Source organism: Stegostoma tigrinum, chromosome 26 (genome assembly GCF_030684315.1).
Source record: "Stegostoma tigrinum isolate sSteTig4 chromosome 26, sSteTig4.hap1, whole genome shotgun sequence".
NCBI classification, from domain to species: Eukaryota; Metazoa; Chordata; class Chondrichthyes; order Orectolobiformes; family Stegostomatidae; genus Stegostoma; species Stegostoma tigrinum.
In genome coordinates this window covers 11,525,714-11,548,687 of record NC_081379.1, presented here as the reverse complement: position 1 = coordinate 11,548,687, position 22,974 = coordinate 11,525,714, and the positions used below count along the sequence as shown (strand labels likewise).

Here is a 22,974-nt window from a genome sequence, read left to right as displayed (position 1 = left end):
GAAATAAAAGCAGCCTTGCCCAGGTTTTACAGTTCCCAGGGATAGACACGCTGCCCTCTGACCCGCTCTGCTCAACAGCCACGACTCGTTTCCCCACACACCGTTTTATCCTCCAGGAATGTTTGCCAGATCTCTCTCGTCAGGCCACAGTCTGCGTTAGCTGATGCAGCGGGGCAGATGACCGTATGGTTGACGAGTGCGGAGAGGTGGGTCCTCACGGTGGACAGATGCCTGCAGTAGGCAAGCCCTGGGAAGCAAAGGAACGTGTGCATGAAGAGAGAGCCAATGTCACATCACCAACCCTACCCGCTGAAACTCTTCAGAGCTGGCACCGTCTGAATTCACTGCTCAAAGTCCGCATTCCCCACACCTCCCCATAACTGTATCGAAGCAGAAAGCTTATGGGTTGGAATTTACAAGGAAGGGCTCCCACACCTCAACCTTGACTTAGATAGCTCACTCAGCTCTAAACTTTTAGGTGCTAGCCATTTAGCTAATACATGGTGAAACTTCCTTCCCCCTCCAGCAAGCGGTACCTCCTCATACAGCCAGCAACCAGAAGCTGGCACTCTGTGCACCAACAGCACTGAGCAGCAGCGATGGCCACTGCTGGTACTGCGACTGGGCCAAGCCATGGTGTTTAGCAAAGGACACTGAGCACCCAGGCAAGTCCAGCATCTCACCAGGACCAAGGTGACAGGTCCCAGCAAGATGGGATTTGGTGGCGGGAGGCATCTTGGAAGGACTGGGTGCTGTGCAGGTGTGGAGAGAGAGAGAGAGAGAGAGAGAGGTGCTCTAATAGGCACAGGGAGAAGGAGACATGGGTCCCATCACCGAGCAGGTGGCTCAGCGCAGACTGCAGGGTTAAATCTTCCCAGCTACATGATGGGCATCTCCCAGCTCCTTCTAAAGGACTGGCAGGTGGGATAAGGCCATGAGTCAGGCAAAAAAAAACCGCTCGCTTTCAGGCCTCAAATTAACCACGGGTGGACAACTCACCCTATGCCTCCCCAACCACCTATAAAATCAATGTGCACCCTAATTTACTGGTCTGCCTGACAGATTTCCCACCCAAGGGTGGCTTGTGCAATGCATCTCCATGATCTATAAGCTGCATCAGTGTATATGTCGCACCCCATAATCCTCACAAGCCATGCGATCAGATGCTATTTGGGGTTCATAGTGACACAATATTGGAAAATTGTACTATTTGAGCCAAAAACAATGCCATCTCACATGAATTATATTTAATAATTATTATATTAATTATGAAATAATAAATGATTATCACACTGATATTACTATAAACCGATATGTTCCTCTTATCTGAGGAAAGATATACTGACATTGAAGACAGTCCAGAGCATGTTCACGAGGTTGATTCCAGGTGTGGAGGGATTGTCTGATGTGGAGATGTTGAGCTGAGCATGTGCTCACTGGAGTTTAAAAGATGAGAGGTGACCTTATTGAAATGTACAAGATTCTTAAGGGTTAGAACAGGTGAGAACGGAGAGGTTGTTTCTCCTTGTGGGAGAGTCTAGCGCCAGAAGGTGCAAGCTCAGAGTGAGGGGTTACCAATGTAAGACACTGATGAGGAGGAAATGCTTCTCTTAGAGGGCAGAGAATTTGTGGAACTCTTTACTGCAGGGAACTGCCAATATATACAAGACCGAGATAGACAGATTTTTAATCAGTGAGAGAATCAATGGTTATAGGGAAAGGGAGGTTAAAGATTATCAAATCAGCCACGCTGTCACTGAATGGTGGAGGTGGCTTGATGGGCTGAATGGCCTATTCCTGCTCCTGTATATTTTGATGCCTGTTAAAGAGGTTGGGCGCCTCCCAGGAGTGTATATGGATCCAGGTGGATGAGGAGGTGGTTTGGTGAGAACACTCAGCCCTTCCTGTGCAGATGTCCAGGACCTTGTAAAGTTGTTTAGATTCAGGTACTCTCCTTCATGAATTGGTTGAAGAATGCCAAAATGTAACACCAGCTTGCTTTCCCAAACAAAGCATTGTAGACAGAAGCACATTGCTGAGGTAATTCCCCATATCCAAGCTGATACATACACCCATAGAATGCCCTGGAAAGGATCTGGTACTTCATGTTGTCACACAGCATCTTGAGTGGTGCCCTGGAAGAGACAAGTGACAGTAAGGCTAACACCAGAAATAATACTCGATACCTCACCGGGGCAAATGGCCTTTGTGGTTTATGTGAGCAGGCCAGTCACTGAGCAATAGTCAGCCACAATCTCAGGAGATTTCTGAACAACAGTGTGACACCCCAGCCCTTCCTCAGATCATCTCCACCCTGTGGCCACCACCCCTCGCTCAGATATGCCTCTCCCTCACAGCCCCATCCCCACCCCCACCCCATTATCCATCAGGCCACTACCAGTCCCCTCAGACTCCCACTCCTACCTCACACCTTTCTTCAGTCATGGGATGAGAGTGTCGCTGGCTGGGGCACCATTCATTACCTGTCCCTAATTGCCCAAAGGGAAGTTAAGAGTAAACCACATTGCTGTGGGTCTGGAGCCACATGTAGGCCAGACTCCCCAACTCAAACCCCAAGATAATAAAATGTGAGGCTGGATGAACACAGCAGGCCAAGCAGCATCTCAGGAGCACAAAAGCTGACGTTTCGGGCCTAGACCCTTCTTCAGAGAGGGGGATGGGGAGAGGGAGCTGGAATAAATGGGGAGAGAGGGGGAGGCGGACCGAAGATGGAGAGTAAAGAAGATAGGGTGGAGAGAGTATAGGTGGGGAGGTAGGGAGGGGATAGGTCAGTCCAGGGAAGACGGACAGGTCAAGGAGGTGGGATGAGGTTAGTAGGTAGCTGGGGGTGCGGCTTGGTGTGGGAGCAAGGGATGGGTGAGAGGAAGAACCGGTTAGGGAGGCAGAGACAGGTTGGACTGGTTTTGGGATGCAGTGGGTGGGGGGGAAGAGCTGGGCTGGTTGTGTGGTGCAGTGGGGGGAGGGGACGAACTAGGCTGGTTTAGGGATGCAGCAGGGGAAGGGGAGATTTTGAAACTGGTGAAGTCCACATTGATACCATATGGCTGCAGGGTTCCCAGGCGGAATATGAGTTGCTGTTCCTGCAACCTTCGGGTGGCATCATTGTGGCAGTGCAGGAGGCCCATGATGGACATGTCATCTAGAGAATGGGAGGGGGAGTGGAAATGGTTTGCGACTGGGAGGTGCAGTTGTTTGTTGCGAACTGAGCGGAGGTGTTCTGCAAAGCGGTCTCCGAGCCTCCGCTTGGTTTCCCCAATGTAGAGGAAGCCACATCGGGTACAGTGGATGCAGTATACCACATTGGCAGATGTGCAGGTGAACCTCTGCTTAATGTGGAATGTCATCTTGGGGCCTGGGATAGGGGTGAGGGAGGAGGTGTAGGGGCAAGTGTAGCATTTCCTGCGGTTGCAGGGGAAGGTGCCGGGTGTGGTGGGGTTGGAGGGCAGTGTGGAGTGAACAAGGGAGTCACGGAGAGAGTGGTCTCTCCGGAAAGCAGACAGGGGTGGGGATGGAAAAATGTCTTGGGTGGTGGGGTCGGATTGTACTCCAACCCCACCACACCCGGCACCTTCCCCTGCAACCGCAGGAAATGCTACACTTGTCCCCACACCTCCTCCCTCACCCCTATCCCAGGCCCCAAGATGACATTCCATATTAAGCAGAGGTTCACCTGCACATCTGCCAATGTGGTATACTGCATCCACTGTACCCAGTGCCGCTTCCTCTACATTGGGGAAACCAAGCGGAGGCTCGGAGACCGCTTTGCAGAACACCTCCGCTCAGTTCGCAACAAACAACTGCACCTCCCAGTCGCAAACCATTTCCACTCCCCCTCCCATTCTCTAGATGACATGTCCATCATGGGCCTCCTGCACTGCCACAATGATGCCACCCGAAGGTTGCAGGAACAGCAACTCATATTCCGCCTGGGAACCCTGCAGCCATATGGTATCAATGTGGACTTCACCAGTTTCAAAATCTCCCCTTCCCCTACTGCATCCCTAAACCAGCCTAGTTCGTCCCCTCCCCCCACTGCACCACACAACCAGCCCAGCTCTTCCCCCCCACCCACTGCATCCCAAAACCAGTCCAACCTGTCTCTGCCTCCCTAACCGGTTCTTCCTCTCACCCATCCCTTGCTCCCACACCAAGCCGCACCCCCAGCTACCTACTAACCTCATCCCACCTCCTTGACCTGTCCGTCTTCCCTGGACTGACCTATCCCCTCCCTACCTCCCCACCTATACTCTCTCCACCCTATCTTCTTTACTCTCCATCTTCGGTCCGCCTCCCCCTCTCTCCCTATTTATTCCAGCTCCCTCTCCCCATCCCCCTCTCTGAAGAAGGGTCTAGGCCCGAAACGTCAGCTTTTGTGCTCCTGAGATGCTGCTTGGCCTGCTGTGTTCATCCAGCCTCACATTTTATTATCTTGGAATTCTCCAGCATCTGCAGTTCCTATTATCTCTAACTCAAACCCCACCCCTTCTTCAGACCACCACCCCCACCTGACCTCACCCCTCCCTCAGATCCCTACCCCCAAATCTGAATCCACCCACACCTCCCACGCCCTCCACACCGCACCCCCCCCCCCACCCCCAGCCCCCCAGTCCTACTTTCCAATCCAGTTGTGCAGGTTGCTGTCAGCTTGTTTCAATAACATCTCATTACAGAAACAGCAACGTTCACACTAAAACGCTCCATCACGACTTCACTGCACTGTCAGCCTGGACTTGAGCTCAGGCCCTGGAGTGCGACTTGAAAACCTTTTTGTATTAGTACTCAAATGAAAATAATGGGATGTTACAGGTTAACAGGCTGTCAATGGCAGAGACCCAGCATTACAACAGACAACTAAGGTGGAAAGCCCCAGGCAATGCAAACATTGATTCAACAGTCTAATTAAATTTGACAACGCTTCTCAGATTGAATTTTATGAAGCTCAGGATAGAGGCAGAACCTGAATCCACAAAGTACAAGATGACAGGGGAGCAGGGGGCAAGATGCTTTCTCTCCTCCTGCAGATGAGATGCAACTCGCCCCAACATGGGTGCTGTGTGCTCTCCAGGGGAGAAAGTTTATTGAAATTTTACTTCTTCGCCAAAGGTACCTGAGTAAAATTCCAGAACATTCACCTATTATGATGCTTTTCAACCCAATGACCATTAAACAACTGGAAACCAGTTCAATAATGACCTTTAGGGAAATAAATCTGCCATCCCCATCTGGTCTTTGGAGTTCTGGAAGAGGCCACATTGGATTCAAAACATTAACTCTGTTTGTCTCTCCACAGATTTCTCTCGCACGTCTTGCTTTTATTCTACAGCAATGCAGTCGACTCTCCAAAGCCCTCTAGCAAGGCTCTGTATTGTTCCCTAACCTCTAAACCAGCAGCAGCAGTTTCAGAAGGTGATTCACCACCAGTTTCTCAAGAGTCATTAGGGACGGGCAGCAAACACAAGCCCGATCAGCAACGTTTACCCCTCGCAAATGACGTTTCTCCCCAGGCCCCAGGAGAAAGGTAAGGACACTCTGGCAGGCACGATTGACTGGTTGTGGTTCTGCTCTCCTCCACACTGGGTCTTACCTGTCGTGGTTGCATCCATTGGAAGGCCCTCCGTCAGACGAGCCACTCTGCGAGCAGGAGGAGCAGGAGGACTTGCGTGTGCTTGGCTGCCACATGAGCGGGATTCCACCCCCCTGGACGTCCATCAGATCCTGGGGAACTGCAGCAACACCCAGGAAACCAAAACATAAAAACGATCCATTGGCAAGCTCCAGATGAAATAAAAACAAAGTAACAATCGCAGACCGGGAGGGTGCAAACACCTAGCTGAAATAGGAGCAAATGAGAATGATTTTTGAGACAATAAAGATTAAAATGATGAGGAAAGGTCACACACAGATTAACCCTTTGAGCTTGAAGGATGAAAGTGGACAAGATCTTAAAAGGATGCGCCTAGAGAGAAACAATCTGCCCCATGAGTACTGTCCAGAAGGTGGAGCGTGGATGTCCACCCACGGTCATAATGAATGGCAGAGTGGGTTCAAATGAAGTCCAATTTGAACTTAGCCATTCCAGGCTGTTGTCAGGAAGCAATTCTTCATGGAATGGGCAGTGGAAATCTTGGATCTTACCAACTGACAGTTTTAACGTTGATCGACTTATTTTAGGCATTCAAGGAGCCAAGGCAAGTAAATTAATTCAGGATCAGGCATGATCTCACGGAATGGGAGAATTGGCTCAAGGGGCCAAATGGCCTCCACCTGCTCTGTCGTCCTGAGTGAAATGCATTAAGCTCTCTAGGTAGTGCAGACGTTTCCTCTCCTTCAGCGGGTTTTGTGAGGTAGTCACTGGGTCAACATTAATCTTTTGTAATAGCATTGATAGCCACAGTTTACAGCAGCAGTCTCACTGCCAAACCATCTTGGTGTACAAGTCTGAAATGTAGACAGGCATCCCAAAGGACAACAAAAAAGGAGAAACCTGGGATTTAAACTTGCCAAGATAATTATTCTACAGCTTTGCTTTAATGAAATAGATGTGTGCCAGACATAAACAGCTCATGTGTCTTCAACTCAAAACCACCTAGTCAAATTTAGAAGTCCTTCAAGATGCTCTTCAAGTTGATCTTGCAACTGATTCAGAACTTGCTGAGCAACAGAGTGACAATGCTCAATCCCGAGTTCACTGAAGTCAGCTGAGCTTTCAGCAGAGAAAATAAAAAGGATATTGAAAGATGAATTATCGCCAGAAAAACTGAATTCATTTCAGCACCCTTCTTGTTTTTGCCTCAAACGTCTTGGCCATTTCTTGGAGCAAGTGATATGTATGTGCAATCCCCCCATTGCTGTACAACTTAAACGTACACAGTAATGGCCATTAATGAACAGAAGAGAAAATGGTGTTTCATTTGTTAAAGCAACAACTTTGAACAGCAGTGTTGTAGCTTGTGAAGTAGTGGCTAACAGTGGGATCACCACCTCATTTACAAGCGTACAGCTTGTAGTTCAAGCACTTTTTTTAAACACTGGCCTCTTTTAACATTATTTCAATTTAATACTGTGTAATTAATGAGGCGTGTAATCTCGTTGACCATCATGCAATTCACCATATTATCCATGGCCAATCATGCTCTCTAACTCAAGCTAATAAAATGTGAGGCTGGACGAACACAGCAGGCCAAGCAGCATCTCAGGAGCACAAAAGCTGACGTTTGCTCTCTAACTCTGCAGCTTGTGACCGCTCCCCATACTTCCTCTAACTCCCAGTCTCTCCCCATGCCTGCTCCCTGTCTCCCAGCCTCTCCCTGTGCCCAGTCGCTATCTCCCAGCCTTTCTACCCATGCCTGCCCTCCAAACACATGACCACTTCTATCTAGCAGGACATGGGCAGCACATCCATGGACACCATCTCCTGAAAGTTCCTCTCCAAGCCGCTCACCATCCAGACTTTTGTCCCTGGATGAAAATCCTGTATTTCTCTCCCTAGCGACACTTTTGGGGTTGTCACTACACCATGTGGATACAGTCAGACCTCACCACCATCACATTCCTCAGGGGCATGTACGGGTGAGACAAATGCTGGCCCAGCTAGCAAAGTCCTCATCCCATGAGCAAATGAAGAAATAGTATGTCAACGACCGAGTGTACACTCACTATTGTATCCTGAGTGGGGAAGTTGGTTCTTTTGCTTTTTACGCTGGGTTCGTTAGTGAAAGCAATGCTCTTCTCTATAATTACAACAATATAATCCAGATTTTGATCAATTAAAATTACACAATGTGACAAGAGAGAGAGGCAGGTTTGTATTTTTTTTTTACACAGAGGACAGTAATTGCTGGGAATGTGCTGCCACAGGAGATGGTGGAGGCAGATACGATAGCAATGCTTAAAAGGCATCTTGGCAGATATACGAATAGACAGGGAGTAGAAGGATACAGATCATGTAGAGGCAAAAGATTTTTAGTTTAGAAAGGCATGTGTTGCTGCAGTTTTGGTGGGCCAAAGGGCCTGTTCTTTGTTCAAAAAGCAAGCATGCTCCTTAATTACCAAATTAGCAAAGGTCTACACATGGATGAACAAGGAAGTTCCAGCTGTATGTAAACACATCCATGAGGTTACTGACTTGCTCGCTGAGCTGGCTTGTTTCATCACTACGCTTGGCCTCAATGATGATGTCACTTGGTGACGAAACGTCTGAACGAGAACAAGCCAGCTCGGTGAGAAATTTAACAAACTCCCCCACAACACGAGCTGCAAATCTTTGCTAAAATCTTAAACCATACATCCATCATACCTCATTAGGCATGGATGACTGTGTTAAATTCACAGGCTTATCAGATACGTACCAAACTCGGAGTTAGTTCCCGGGAAGATTATTCTGAAAACGTAGTCAGTTGCCTCTTCCTCCTCTTTGTCAGAGCTAGATTCTGCCGATCCAGGTGGACTTCGCTTCCGTAGCTTTGGGAAAACCTTGCCCTAGAGGCAGATGAACAGTTTCAGTCTCAACATCTTCAATGACTTGCAAGGGTCAGGAAATGTGAAACAGGCCAGAAGAACCGAAGTGCAAGATTACAGGTGGACAGAAACCTGTCTGTATCATTTTGTCAGCACTCAGCCTCTGACCTTAAGAAGGGAACAAAGAGGGGGAGCAGCTGAGCACCCACCCCCACCCACAATTTCCACTGAGCCTGCTCTGCTATTCATTGCGATCATGCCTGATCTTCTCCTTCGTCTCTTATTGATGGATAGCCCATCCGCCACTTTCATCATAGGCTCCCTACCATCTTCCAATACGATCACTCCTACTGGTTATTAGGACAGATGTATGTGAACCACCCTCTCAACAGCAATTGGGGATGGCCAACAAACACTCACATTCAGGAGTCATTAGAAAGAAAAAGGCACACTCACATGTGCCCTCTGTCCGAGAGAGTGGAACGAAAGGCACTTGTTGGTTTTACTGAACTTGTTGGGAGGTGGTGTGAGGGGCAGTGATCACTTTATTTGTCAATACAGAGGTTGCTGGGGGGGGGGGGGGGGGATGTCAAAGGACAGACCCTTCCTGGTCACTGCAGGGCAAGGTGTACCATCACTAATATTTTTATTACATAAATATAGACACCATTAGCTAGAGCAGACTTGAGGAGCTCGTGATGGAGCCATTAAGATTGCTTTCCAGAGTGAGGTGGTAATGTCCCCCCTTTCTGTATTTTAACATGTACGAAAAGCCAAGAGACTACCTGGCATTGGGAGTTGGTTCATCTGAAGCCAACAGCAAGTTAGTCCAAATATTGAAAGTAGCCAGTCATATGTCTACATCAGTTGTGATATCCTTGGGTTTTCTAAGAATCCCCCTACATGTACAATTAAAATCTCACTTTGTGCAGCTTTACACTTGCGGTGAATGTCTATTGTGTTTTACTTGTTAAAAACAGAGTCAGAGTATACAATGGGAAAGCAACAGTGAAGTAATGCCCCCTAGTGAACAGCAAGAGGCATTTAACACATTGCAGGGTAACACAGCCGCTTTAGGAAAATGGAGCTGGACATTTCAAAAGATCTGGCCTGACTGCCCGTGTGTCCATTTTTCCTGTGAAAACTCAACTGAGGACTGAAGGATCCATAAATCTCATTGCTCATGACCCTTTGCCAATCCTGCCCAAAAACACATTCTTCAAGTGTGGCAATGCTGAGTTGATTTCCACTGAAGAACCTCCAGTGCACATTTAAAGAACAAATGCAAAAAAAAAGCCATCTTGGATGATCTATCTCGAGAGTTGACTAATGCCCAATCTAAACGATACAGGTGACAAATCCACCCCAGAAAATCAGCCCAACAAATCAGCAAAATTCACTCACAGGGCCAGCCAATCAGGGAAGTGCTTCCCCTGTACATAGGAGATGGTGAAGAGCTATACCTTCAATCACAGGCTGGTTGACAGAAATCCTACAACACCCTCTGCTTGCTGTTGATAGACTCAATGGCAAGCCTATCAGCAACAAATGTGGGAGGGAAACAATCTGTGATTAGAGGGGCAGTGAATAAGGAATGGAGGGAGGGTCGAGGTCTGGGAGCAGGAGCTAGAGAGGCAATAGTTGTTTTGCCAAGGGAGGAGGGGGAAGGAGGGATAAGAGTAGTCTTTTTGCTGATACCAGACCAGGAGATGGGGAGCTTCTGTGTTGCCACCTGCTACTGACGGGCTAAGAGGTAGATGGAGGAGACCGCGGGGGCAAGGGAGAGGAGTGGATACAGGGAGGCTGCAAGATGGCCGGTGGGGAGAGAGGGAGGGGGCTAGCAGCAGGGGTGTGTCCATGATGGAATAAGGAAGAGACAGGAAGGCCCCAAGGAGACAAACGAAAATAAGAAAGGTGCATGTGGGATGGGGATCTGAAAAAAAAGAGAACAAGCCTGCCAATAATCAACACTCCACTAATTGGAGCTAGGAAAACATGAGATCACTGAGGTAATCATTTGCTTGCAAATGAATATGGTATCTCTAGACATAAGCTGCATGTGCTCAGGAGTTAAATGACCAAAATACAGTGGAAGCTATTGTAATGAACACTGTCAATCATTAAGTTTAAATCTGACATGCAGTAACAGCCTTGTTAAAATATTCCAACGTTGTACGTATGAGATGAAAGACACTGAGGACACAATTTTGCATTTAGGTTTATGATCCCAACATTACAATTAAACCGAGGTCTAACTATGTCAGAAACAGGCACCCAGCATCAATTTTGCCTGAATTAGACCATAAGTGGCCAGAGAGCAAGCTTGCCATCCAACTGAAAGAGAAAGGTCATCCACAGTGAAGGGGCTGCAGTAGCATGGAGCATGCATCCAGCCAATGGGCCACCAGATTGCCCCTTTAGAGGGCAGCATGCTGCTGAAGCCTGCCACTCAGGCCCAACTCAGAGGCACTCTGCTGGGCCATGCACCCTGGGGTTTGCTGCTAAGTGGTGAGCCTCAGGCAGCTGCCTGCCCCTGATATAGAGACAGTAAGAGCTGCTGATGCTGGAGTCTGAGGTAACAGTGCGGAGCTGGAGAAATGCAGCAGGCCAGGCAGTGTCAGAGGAGCAGAAAAGCTGACGTTTCAGGTCGGGACCCTTCTTCAGAAAGCTTTCAGCTTTCCTGCTCCTCTGACGCTGCCTGGCCTGCTACGATCCGCCAGCTCCACACTGTGTTATGCCTACCCCTGATGCCTGACAGGGACCCTCGGGCTGACTGCAGAATTCCAGACAGCCTCTGGTCAATGGTCCTAATTGGCCTGTAAATCCCTTCCATGAGACCCTGCTACTAGTGAACAGGTGAGCCTTTGTCCCTCATAATCCGGCCTTCCCAAAAACCCAGAGGACGGGCAGATGTGGATATTGCGCCTGAACAACACACCAGTGCAAAATTCCAGTGCGGCCCAGTTCCTGTCCCTATAGGGGGCGAAATTCCTCAGCATCAGCCGATCACACAAACCTGGGTTGATCCCGACCGGTAAGTTTCTGCAGTGAACATGTCTGGCATCTTCAATAGGCACAGCAGCAAGGAGCAATCACTCTTTCAGTCAGTGCAGTTCACTGCCACTGGTCATACAGTGCACCATAACTAAGCTACACAGTATCCCACAGGATGTGGGCATTTTAGGGCTTGAGACCTACAGGACAGCAGCAAATATTCCTTTATCTCCCCACTCTTTCACAACCCCCTCCCCCCACTCCTGCAGAGACAGTCAATACGAAACATTGTGTGCAGCTCTCTGATATAATCCTACTCTCTGCATGGAGTTTAAAATATGTTGCAGGCGTTATCTCAATAGTACAGATAATCCAGAATATTTGAAATCGGCAAGAAAGTTATTTAATCAGAAAGAAAATGGAACTTCTGCGCATCAAATGTCCTCCTGTCAGAATCAAACAGCTCCTCTCAGTTTCAGCAGGTTTCATTGCAAATTAAAGCTCATTTCTGCATCGCTTTGGCTCAGCAGTGACAATATCAGCCTGAGTCTAATGGTTCCCAGAACTGTACATCCTCTCCAACTGCTGATTTAGGGCTGATTAGCACCGCTCAGATTATTACCCAGCGGTCCCAAGAGAACAGGCTCTGTTCTCGATGAACGTTTCCCTCCTTTCTTCTCACGAGCAAAAGTGAGATTTCCAAATTGTCATGGCTGATTCCACTGGCGCAGTAGATCTCGAGAACATCATTCTACCACAACAACGCCCTGGCACCAGGGCACAATCTAAAACCGCATTACAATCAGCTACATGGAATGTTACATTCTGCACAGAAGCAGCCATTTCAAAATGGAAAGAGATTTTAAAAGAAAGGATCATGTTGCCAGATTAAGAAGATGACAGTGAGCATAAAATGCAGGGACAGAAGTGGTCTTTCAGCCCATCTAGTCTGCTCCTAAATCAATGAAATCATGGCTGATCTGATAAACCTCAACTCCACTTTCCTGCCTTTTCCTACAACCCTTGATTCTCTTACTGATTAAAAATCTTAGTCTCAACAGCCCTCTGTGGTAAAGAATTTCACAGATTCGTTCCCCTCTAACAGAAGGGCAATTCCTTCTTATCACTGTTTTAAACAGGTGACCCTTCATTGAGAGACTATGCCCTCTGGTCCCAGGCTCTCCTGCAAGAGAAAACAACCTTTCAGCATCTGCCCTGTCAAAGTCACTGAAGATTCCTGCGCCATTCTCGCGAGGAACATTCATGTACCTTCCCTCTCTGCGACCACAATGGGGGGTCCAGCTGTCCACGAGGCAGAAGGCCGTTCTCCAGACACGACAGGAAAGCCAGCAGGTGTCCTCCCTTCGGAAAGCGGAGGGGGGGCCTCTGAATCCCGTCCTGACTCACCAGGACCACTGTCCCGCCACTGTCAACTGTGAGCACACAGGGAATAAAAACACGGCCATTAAGAGCAGAACGACTGAGGTGAGTAGCAGCAGCTGATATAAACAGGACAAGCCATGGGAGACAAGAGGCAGCCATTTTACCCATTGCCTGGGTCAGAACCAAAACGCTGGTGCAATTTTATTTCTGATGCCAAAAGGGAAAAGGACAGGAAACCATAAATTAAAGTCTATTCATTATTTATTATCACTGTTTTCCTCTTAAAGATCAATATTCCATCTTTTCAAGTGATCGTCACATTTGCCCCACTTAGTCTCTCTTCAGGCAGGCCAACTGCTCCTGTCTTGGAGGGACCCCAAGGGCGGGATCCCAACCCCAAACACAAAACCCTGCCCCTGTCTCCTTCACCTCTCTTCAAACATCCAACATCATTCATTGGAGGGAGGTTAGGATAATTGAGGCACCGCTGACGTGATCCATTCAGGAGACTCAGCCGGCAGTTTTGCTGGAGAAGGGAGTTTGACTCAGCCTCGTTCGAGGGCTTCACTCTTAAGGGTTAAGGAGGCACAAAGCGTCCCTAGTTTGGACAGGAGGTACAGGCTCGTGTGCACAGGGTCTTTGGCTTGGCATTATCTCCTATGATTAAACAGCTATGCTTTTGCCCACACTGACACAGCAGGGACTGATGTGTGACAGACAGGCAAATGCCTGTGTGAACAAAACCCATGCTATGCCACTCTTCTGGGTGGCGTTGCACTACCCAACAAACTGCACCATCTTGTGAGTTGAAATATAGAACACACTGCCTGAAAGCCTGGTGAAAGCACATTCCAAGAACAATGTTCCAAATTGGGTAAATACTTGAAGGGGAAAATATTTGCAGGGGATCAGGACACATAGGACGATCCTGTAAGCAGCGGCATGATGGGCTTAATGGCCTCTTTCTGTGCAGTGTGATTCTGTGGGACCATCTTTACAGCACACAAAGCTGGGCAAACACCAACAAAATGACTTTAGCTGCATTGTTTTGAGTAGCAGTGACCAGGTTACCGGATTACCAGTCTGGAGAACGGGAGCTCAAAACCTTCTGTGACAATCTGACAATTTGAGAGTTTTAGCTTCAGTTTTTAAAACAATCTGAAAGCAAATTAAGTTAAATTGAAAAAGTTATGATTCGTAAATGTGACCATGAATTGCTGTGAAGCTTTCATGGTAAAGTCCTACAGTCAAACAAATATGCCGAAAATAAAGTCAAATACTGTAGATGGTGGAAATCTGAAATAAAAGCATAAAATGCTGGAGGAACTCAGGGGGTCTGGCAGTATTTGTAGATACAAAAGCAGAGTTAACACTGAGTTTGAAACAACTCCCTTTCAAGTTCTAAAGAAGTCATAATGGACTTGAAACATTAACTTTGTTTCTGTCTTCACAGATGCTGCCAGGCCTACTGAGTAAATCTAGCACTTTGTTTTCATATGAAGGAAATCTGCTACCCATAACATATCTGCTTGTTTATGAGGCTCTAGCTCCACAGAAATGGGGTCGATTCTGATTAGCCCCATGGAGGAAGCTGTAAATCCCTCAGGTGTGCTAACACAGCCGGGGACAGACAATGAATAACAGTCTCACTGCCCAAAAATTATTTCTAAAAAAACAGCCTCAGTCTGTAGTTATGGGGTTGGGAGTGATAAAAATAAAGTATGGAAGTACAGCTGGTACCTCATATTATCAGGGTATCTGGCATCGAATGGAAATACAACCTTAACATATAAAATTCTGATAGAAAGTGCTGTCCTTCTTACTCTGTTGATGACAATGTAGGTAGACAATTTCCTCCAGACGAATGGTCATGGCATAGTCCCAGTATATACTGAAAAAGATCAAATTGCGACCATTTAGATACTGACATTTCACAGTGAGCAGCCATTTCCTACGGCTTGAACACATCCTGTGCTGCAGCCAGATCCATGATGCTAATAACAGGTGAAGAGATAGAGTTGGTTGGAAAATGTGCTCTTGAATCAAGCAGAGAACCTTTACTCACTAGACCCCTTCCAAATGACATAGCATTTGTACAGGCTGCCCTAAGCTCCCCAGCAATTTCTGAGGCAGGCTCACAACATATTGTAGTTAGCCAGAGATGACAGTGACAAGGATACACTTTTCATCAACTTGCCAGGGGCAGAGTGTGACTTGGAAATCATCCTCTGGAATGACCATTTCCAAATGTAACAAGAGTAAATAATTTATCTCAACATGACTCAGTTTCTGTGACTCATGGTATTAATAACTGGGAAGCAGTTTCTCAGGGTATAACTTCAGGCATATAAACCAATATCCTTGTCTTAAAAAACAAAAATCAACCTGTCTGACCATTTCATGGTACACTTCTGGGGCAGGTAAGAGACTTGAACCCAGACCACTCAATCCACAGGCTTGTAATAGTGCTACTGCACCACAGAAGCCACTGCAAACAAACTCATTTATTGACTTCACCAGTTTCAAAATCTCCCCTTCCCCAACCGCATCCCTAAACCAGCCCAGTTCGTCGCCTCCCCCCACTGCACCACACAACCAGCCCAGCTCTTCCCCCCCACCCACTGCATCCCAAAACCAGTCCAACCTGTCTCTGCCTCCCTAACCTGTTCTTCCTCTCACCCATCCCTTCCTCCCACCTCAAGCTGCACCCCCAGCTACCTACTAACCTCATCCCACCTCCTTGACCTGTCCGTCTTCCCTGGACTGACCTATCCCCTCCCTACCTCCCCACATATACTCTCCTCTCCACCTATCTTCTTTTCTCTCCATCTTCGACCCGCCTCCCCCTCTCTCCCTATTTATTCCAGAACCCTCACGCCATCTCCCTCTCTGATGAAGGGTCTAGGCCCGAAACGTCAGCTTTTGTGCTCCTGAGATGCTGCTTGGCCTGCTGTGTTCATCCAGCCTCACATTTTATTATCATTTATTGAGTTTCTGCTTTCCAGTGACCCATGAAAACTCTAAATTGGGTACGGTAGCCCAACGGTTATCACAACAAAAGAAGCAACCCCAATGTCAAGTCTCATCACAACATGTTGTGAAGCTAAACTTGAGTTTGTGCCTAACTAACAGATAGCTCCAGGAAGTGACTGAGTTGTGAAAAGCAAACACATCTCTCAGAGGACGGAGCTGGGTCCCACCAGAAGAATCAATTACGTAGTCCCATACTCTCAATGATGAAGAATACTGCCTTGATAATGTCATATCTTAAGATCAAGTTATGCTATTCTTCAGGAATCTTGATAATCCGCAGCTTCAGAATTCACAAAAAGCTGTGTGACATGTACCACCTAGTCCCAGTAAATGCTGTACTCATATGGATGGGATGGTTTCAATGGAACAATCCACAGTACCATCTCATTGATGTTAATGGAGCAACGTCCTTGCTGAATTTGGACACTTCCATTCATTCTGTTTTCACTTTGTTTCCCCTTACATCTTCTGGAGCTGTTGATTTTTGTTGCTGCATCATCTCCAATGATCTCATGGCCCTACTGCACAATGCCCAAATTTCAGTTGGGAATGACAGCCAAGTTTCAAACATGGGTGACACTGCAGTCCCATTAAGTCAATTGATTGACTTCTGCCCATTTTGTGTAACTGAAGGGTACGGAAACCCCCTACTGACTGCCTGCCTGCATCTCCAACCACGGTGCATGGATCCAACAGTCAAAGGAAGCCTTTTTACTGAGAAAATGACTCTGGGCTTGTCTTGTTGCAAGGATTTGTATCACCCGAGTAAGGGAACAATTTGTTTGTTATAATGGTGAACAACTTTTTGAAAGCAGCAGTTGTTATCCACGGACAGGAACGACTTTGTACACTCAACGCTATCCGAGGGAGCTATAACTTACCAGAGATCTCTGCTTCTCTTCCCCGGTGGCCTGCCAGATTTCTGGCAATTGATGCTGGGAGTCACATAGCAGAAATCAGCAGAGACAGACCAAGTACCAGGCAGAGCAGGGTGATAAATTGGGTGAGCACATAGTGCAGTGCAGGTAGCAGAGAAAGCGCAGCCAAACAGAGCAACAGAAACAGTGAGCAGCCATTGGCACCAGCATTCACCCAAGTAAGTGACCGGATTGAAATGAAAAAGGAGAGAGGCAATAAGTTCATAAAGTAAAAAGAAAAAAAAGAGAAAAATCAGGTTAAAACACATTACAAATATTGCCATGCTTCACTGCATCCAAAAGCCAACCTCCTATTGCACATTCTGTCAATGTGACTGCAAACATCAAAGCTGAGCCCTGCATCGATGCACACTAAAATCTCTGTTCCTTGTTTCATCTTTGCCTCCTCTCCTGGAGGTGTCAATTCTCACTGAGATGCATTTGTCTCCAAGTGCCTGCTGCTACTGAAAGGGCCATTCCTCCACACGACATCGTAAGCAACACACAGAAGCTCAGTCAGAGATAGGAAGGGCAACCGATGCTGGAGTCAGAGAGAACACAGCAGGCCAGGCAACATCAGAGGAGCCGAAAAGCTGACGTTTCGGGTCAGGGACCCTTCTTCAGAAATGGGCTATTAAAAAAAAAGGTCCCCGACCCGAAACGTCAACTTTCCTGCTCCTCTGATGCTGCCTGGCCTGTTGTGCTCCTCCAGCTCCGCACTGTGTTAGCACACACAAGCCCAGTATTGCCTTTAGACACAAGTAGGCATACCCACTGCAAGCACAAGCTAACAGGCACAGAGTTGACTCCTGCACTCCCTGCCATGATTACAGCATCTGCAAAGCCTGTGAAATTCTGGATGTTTGCAAACTGTCACACCGGAAAACGCATTCCCACCGTCAGTGGGAGCATTCCGGCATTACATTTCATGAAGAAAATCTACAGCTCGGCCTGAATTAAACTTGCAGCAGATTTTGCCCAGGCCTCACAGCAATTTTAATTTGTTGGTCAGGCTTGGTGAGTAAAGCTTGACTTTGACAAACTCGGCTTTTTAAGCCTCGCATCTTGCCAAAAAAAGCAGTAAAGGGCAGCCAGGAAGATTCCAGCTCTGACGCAAGGTCGTTACCTCCTCTCATAATCCAAGTCCCCCACAGAGCCATTCATCAGCTGGTTGGGTGTCCATTTTAATGTCATGGTGTCTCCAGTTTGATGAAGTGAAAGGTATCCCAGGATAGGTTCCATATCGTCTTTCTGAGGAGAGAACATTAGCTAATAGTGAATAGCTGTGCTGAATGGACGGGGATTAACGTGAATGTTGCAGTGCAGATTTTCAACAAAGATCCTGAGACAGTGCCTTCCAAACCCATGACCACTTCCATCTGGAAATGCAAGGGCAGCAGATACACAGGAACATCACATCTTGCAAGTCCCCCACTAAACCACTCACCATCCGGATTTGGAAATATCCCTCCGTTCCTTCACTGTCACTGGGTGAAAATTCTGAAATTCCCTCCTGAAGGGCACTGTGTGTCAACCTACAGCTGGTGGACTGCAGCGGTTCAAGGCAACAGCTCACCACCACCTTCTCAAGGGCAGCTAGGGGCGGGCAACAAACGCTGGCCCAGACAGCGACACTCATGTCCCACGAGTGAATCTCTAAAATAAACTGGTACCAAGGGACAATGGTCCCTGAAGATCTCAAATTAGTAAACAGGGATGAAGAGCACGTGGTCTGACCTGTTTATGTCAAGAGGGTAGCAGAGCCCAAGATCATTTTTGTCTTTGTCAAATGTTTCTCCAGGCACTTGCCTAATCTGCCTTGACTTTAGGGATACACAATCAGACTCTTGTACCCCCAACCATATACACGTAGCATGCACAGTTTAGAGCGTCCTTTCTATGCACCCCTCCCACCTTCACTGCAGTCACATCAGCATCTCTAAGTTCTCCCCCAAACCATATGCCATCCATGACTTGGGAACAAGGGATCACCGTTTAAAAATAACAGGTCACCAATTTAAGACGTAGGGGAGTCAGAACATTGTCTCTCAGAGGGACGCAAATCTTTACAGCTCGCTTCCTCAAAAGACAGCGGAAGTCTTTGAAAAAGTTTTTAAACGCAGATGTAGATGGATTTTTTGTGATGCAGGGAGGTGAAAAGTTATTCGGGGGCAGGCAAGAAGTTGGACCAATCATATAAACGACGGAAAATGACCTACTTCCTGCTGCTATTCCACATGTTCACACGTTGGGACTACCCTGCTGTTCCTTCACTGATGCTGGGTCAGCAAACTGGAAGGTTTTGCTTTTGTTTACACGCAGGTTATGGACATTGGTGGCTAGGCCAGAATTTGTTGCCTATCCCCTCCTTCTCAAGGGCATTGAGGGATGGGGAATAAATGATTACCCAGCCAGCAACATCCACATCCTAAGTATGAACTTAAAAAAAAGACTATTAATGTGACTGAAGGCTCTGGAACAAGTGGGTATATATCGAATATTAAATGTGAGGGTTGGACTACAAACCTTTCTCTCGGGAGACTGGGAGGCAGTAGATTGCACATTCAGAGTCTGTGATGGAGACCACGTTGACATTTAATAATAAGTGAGAAATGCAGTTGGAGGAAAGGGGAATCAAAGGACAAATCAAACACAGGCTGTGGGTCTGTCACAGCTTGAGCTCCATGACTATGTGTGTGTGCGCAGTAATTGGAGAAATAGTTTATATCACTGCTGACAGCTGTGAGATTTCAAATCAAGGTAACATCCCTGCATAATTCATTGTGCGATATATAGCAATGCAACAACTGGTGATCCACCTGCATTCGGGAAGTATTGCAAATAATTAACAGGCAGATTTATGAGTCATGTGCTGAACGTGTGGATAGGAATTCTCAAATTCAGGTGAGTTCAGTATTAAATTCCAAACACTATGAATTGTGCTTCAGTGGTATGAACAGTGCTTGATGTTGCAGTTAGCTTTAGTGAGAATATCTATTGTATTGTCACCTTGACCACACGATGTTGCAAAGCACTTTATAACCAATGAAGTACTTTGAAATTGTGCTCACTGTTTAGACAGGAACATAGAATGTAAAAAACAGGAGCAGACCAGTCAGCCGTTCAAAAAGGTGGTGGTGTCAGCTCCACTTTCATATCTGTATGGAATATAGAGAACATTGCAGTGAATATGATCCTATCTTGGGCCGGTACAGGGTTAAATGCTCCTCAGCAATGCTGTGGAACCTTTTACATATTCCAGGCAGGGCGGATAGCACTGCGCTTTAACATCCCATCTGAAAACTAGTAACTCCAACAACGCAGCACCCCCTCAGTACTCCACCAGGCTGTCAGGCTCGATTATGCACTCAAGTCTCTGGAGTGAGACTCGAACACACACACAGCCCACCGACTCGAAGGCACTGTGGCACCTGTACCAGCATGCACAAGCCTAGCAGCACCTAAAGTAAAATGCATGCGCGCAGTTAGACAGCTACTTACCGGCTGAACCAGGACATTATTTTTGCCGTACAGTAGCGTCGCCCGAGAGTTCTGGTGCAGAGACTCAACATAGTCACGGGCAGAAAGTGTGAGCCGGTCGTCCATGCTACCACTAGAGTGTCGCTTCTGAATCTGGAAACAACACACGGGAGAAAGGAGCAGCAGCGAATGACACCAGGTGGTTGCACAGAGGTACTTGCTGCAACGCGGTGCTCAGTAACACAGGATTATGGGAAAGCACAGACATGTCATTTGGCCCTTCACTAAGGTGATACTGAGGAGAAAGCCAATTGAGCCGAGTTTAGCTAATCCTCTTGAAAAGCCCCCCCCAATTCCCAACTGCTTTTACAAACAGAAGTTCCAATGTTTATCTGTTACTACACAACCTGTGGTCTGGATTCGGTTGGAATGGGAGCCTGGACGAACCATCTTCCCCTTGACTTATTGCCCAACTGTGTTTTTGTAAACTTCATTCAGGATTCATGGCAATACCTCAGGAGATGGACCAACGCCTTTTTCAAGTAACTATTTTGAGTCTATTTGAGGCCGAGAGACAGATTATTAAATCAGTAAGGGGATTAAGACTTGTGGGGGTAAGGCAGAGAAGTGGAATTGAGGATCATCAGATCAGCCTTGATCCCATGGAATTGTAGGATGGGCGTAATGGGCTGTATGGGTTTACTCCTGCTCTTACATCTGATGGTTTTATTCATTCTCCTCAAGAAACGTCTATGGCCCCCACCCTAGTCGCAGTTTGTAACATAGAATTCTAATTTCTCAGACCCCCTGCGTGATATTTCTTGACTGCCTTTTTAGCTCTCATCGTGCTCGTAGCATCTGTGTGACCTTAACCTTCAAACCGTTTCGTTATTACCAACTAATCCCTATTTACCTCACCATAGCGGTGTGCTACAGATCACTCAGGGGTCTGTGCTGCTCTAGCATTGTACGTTTTTCCCTGCATGTTCTCGCCCAGAGATATAAATGGTGATGGCTTTTTGGTTCCAACATTCTCTCCATCACACGGTTGATCTGGAGTCTCTGTTTCTCTCACCATTTGCCACTGGCACGCGTTGGAAGGATTTGTAGGCCAATGCTCAACCATGTTGTATATGCACCTTCCCTGGACATCAAGTCCTGGAGTAGCATTCAAATGTGGAGCTCACAGGCAGTGACACCAACCCAGGCCCTCTTCCCCACCATTCACCTCACCCCAACCCACTACGTTCTGGGTAATCCTTGACATTGCTCCTCAAGGGGAAAATGCCTCCAGTTACTGGAGCAAGAGCTGGCACAATACCTTCTTCTACATCCCAACACATCTCGAACACAGAAGGGACAGAGTTGAAGAGGAGACGGAAGGAATTGTCTTAAAAATTAATCAAATTGTCCAGTGATTCTTGTTAAATTTCTATTTACGGTCTGTGAATCAGCTTATCCCCACAGGAAACACTGACAGCTCAGGGAGTTCAGCAGGTCTTCTCACTGAACAAGTGAGAATTATTAGTTTTTGTAGTGCCGGTGATAATAAGGAAGAGTGAGAGCCGCTGAATCTCATTAGCTACCTAAGTGCGGGCACTACTAATAACTAACTGGCATCAGCTCAAGGGAAAAAGTAGAGTTGATAATGATGAGATTGATCAGCTGGCTGAAACCCACGACTGATAATTCCACCTTAATGGAAGCAACATATAATGAAGGCAGCTCATCAAGTCAGGGACTACATGAGTCTTCACATGAAGAAAATGTCAATTTAAACTACACGCCCCACTGTCCCAAAAAAAAACAGTCCACCCAAAAAGGTTTGCTTTGACAGTTTTTTTCTGTTGCTTCTCCTCCAGTCCTGAAGATGCCAATTTACACCAGGGCACTGTCCCATCTGGAGCAGCCTGCTCTGAAAATTAAAAAGCACACTCGTATTTCTAAAGCAACCCCTGCTGTGCCTCGTCATTAAGACAGTTCAATGTTTCTCACAGCCTTTGACTGACCCTCTGTGAGCTGTCATAAGGAAAATTCGACAATCTAATTTTGTTCACAGCCAGATTCCAGATCAGGAGAACAACGGCAGGAAAAAAATAAAGTGGATGGAAGAAAAAAAAACTGGAACTTGACTCAAGTAGAAAACTGAGATTTTGAATGTTGCTGAAAAGCGAGAGACATATTGTTGAAGCTTTTCATTGTCAGGACACATGCAAGAATGCCAAATTCCAAATGATCACAATAATTTATACACGGGGAGCGGGTGCTGACTGGCTGGCACATTGGGCCATGGTATTGCCATGGGCTTGTGCCAATCAACCAGCATCTTTTCTCCCATGATACAAGTCGCTGCAATTTTATGAAAGTTCTTGCCTTTGTCCTGATGAGGGCTTTGACAGCGTTTGTCCCGTTTCAGCTATAATTGTGTACAGCCAAGCAATTGTTAACATAAAACGAAGAGCACAAATAGACCATTTGGCCTATCGGACTCTGCTGTCATTCCATACAAACATGACAACATAGTTGGTATCTGCACTGGTTGTCCATGGTTCCTGAGGCCAAACATCTGTTTTCTTTTAGCCTTAAGTACTCACAACCATCCAGGATCAGGGCTGCCAATGTTTCACAACCTTTCGAGCGAAGGAATTTTTTCTCATTTCAGTCCAGAATAATCAACCCTTTATCCCAA

General features: G+C 47.0%; 1 protein-coding gene across 1 annotated transcript in view; it reads right to left on the bottom strand.

Moving 5' to 3' along the window:
- sgsm1a (small G protein signaling modulator 1a) overlaps positions 1–22,974 on the bottom strand; it is a 112,973-nt gene that overhangs the window by 28,785 nt on the left and 61,214 nt on the right. Inside the window, exons 8-15 of the mRNA XM_048556176.2 lie at positions 20,307–20,438; positions 17,932–18,056; positions 14,679–14,746; positions 12,742–12,905; positions 8,370–8,499; positions 5,606–5,744; positions 2,071–2,135; positions 102–247 (exon numbers count right to left, since the gene is read on the bottom strand). Coding sequence (XP_048412133.2) covers positions 102–247; positions 2,071–2,135; positions 5,606–5,744; positions 8,370–8,499; positions 12,742–12,905; positions 14,679–14,746; positions 17,932–18,056; positions 20,307–20,438 — 969 coding nt within the window. The remainder of the gene's footprint in view (positions 1–101; positions 248–2,070; positions 2,136–5,605; positions 5,745–8,369; positions 8,500–12,741; positions 12,906–14,678; positions 14,747–17,931; positions 18,057–20,306; positions 20,439–22,974) is intronic.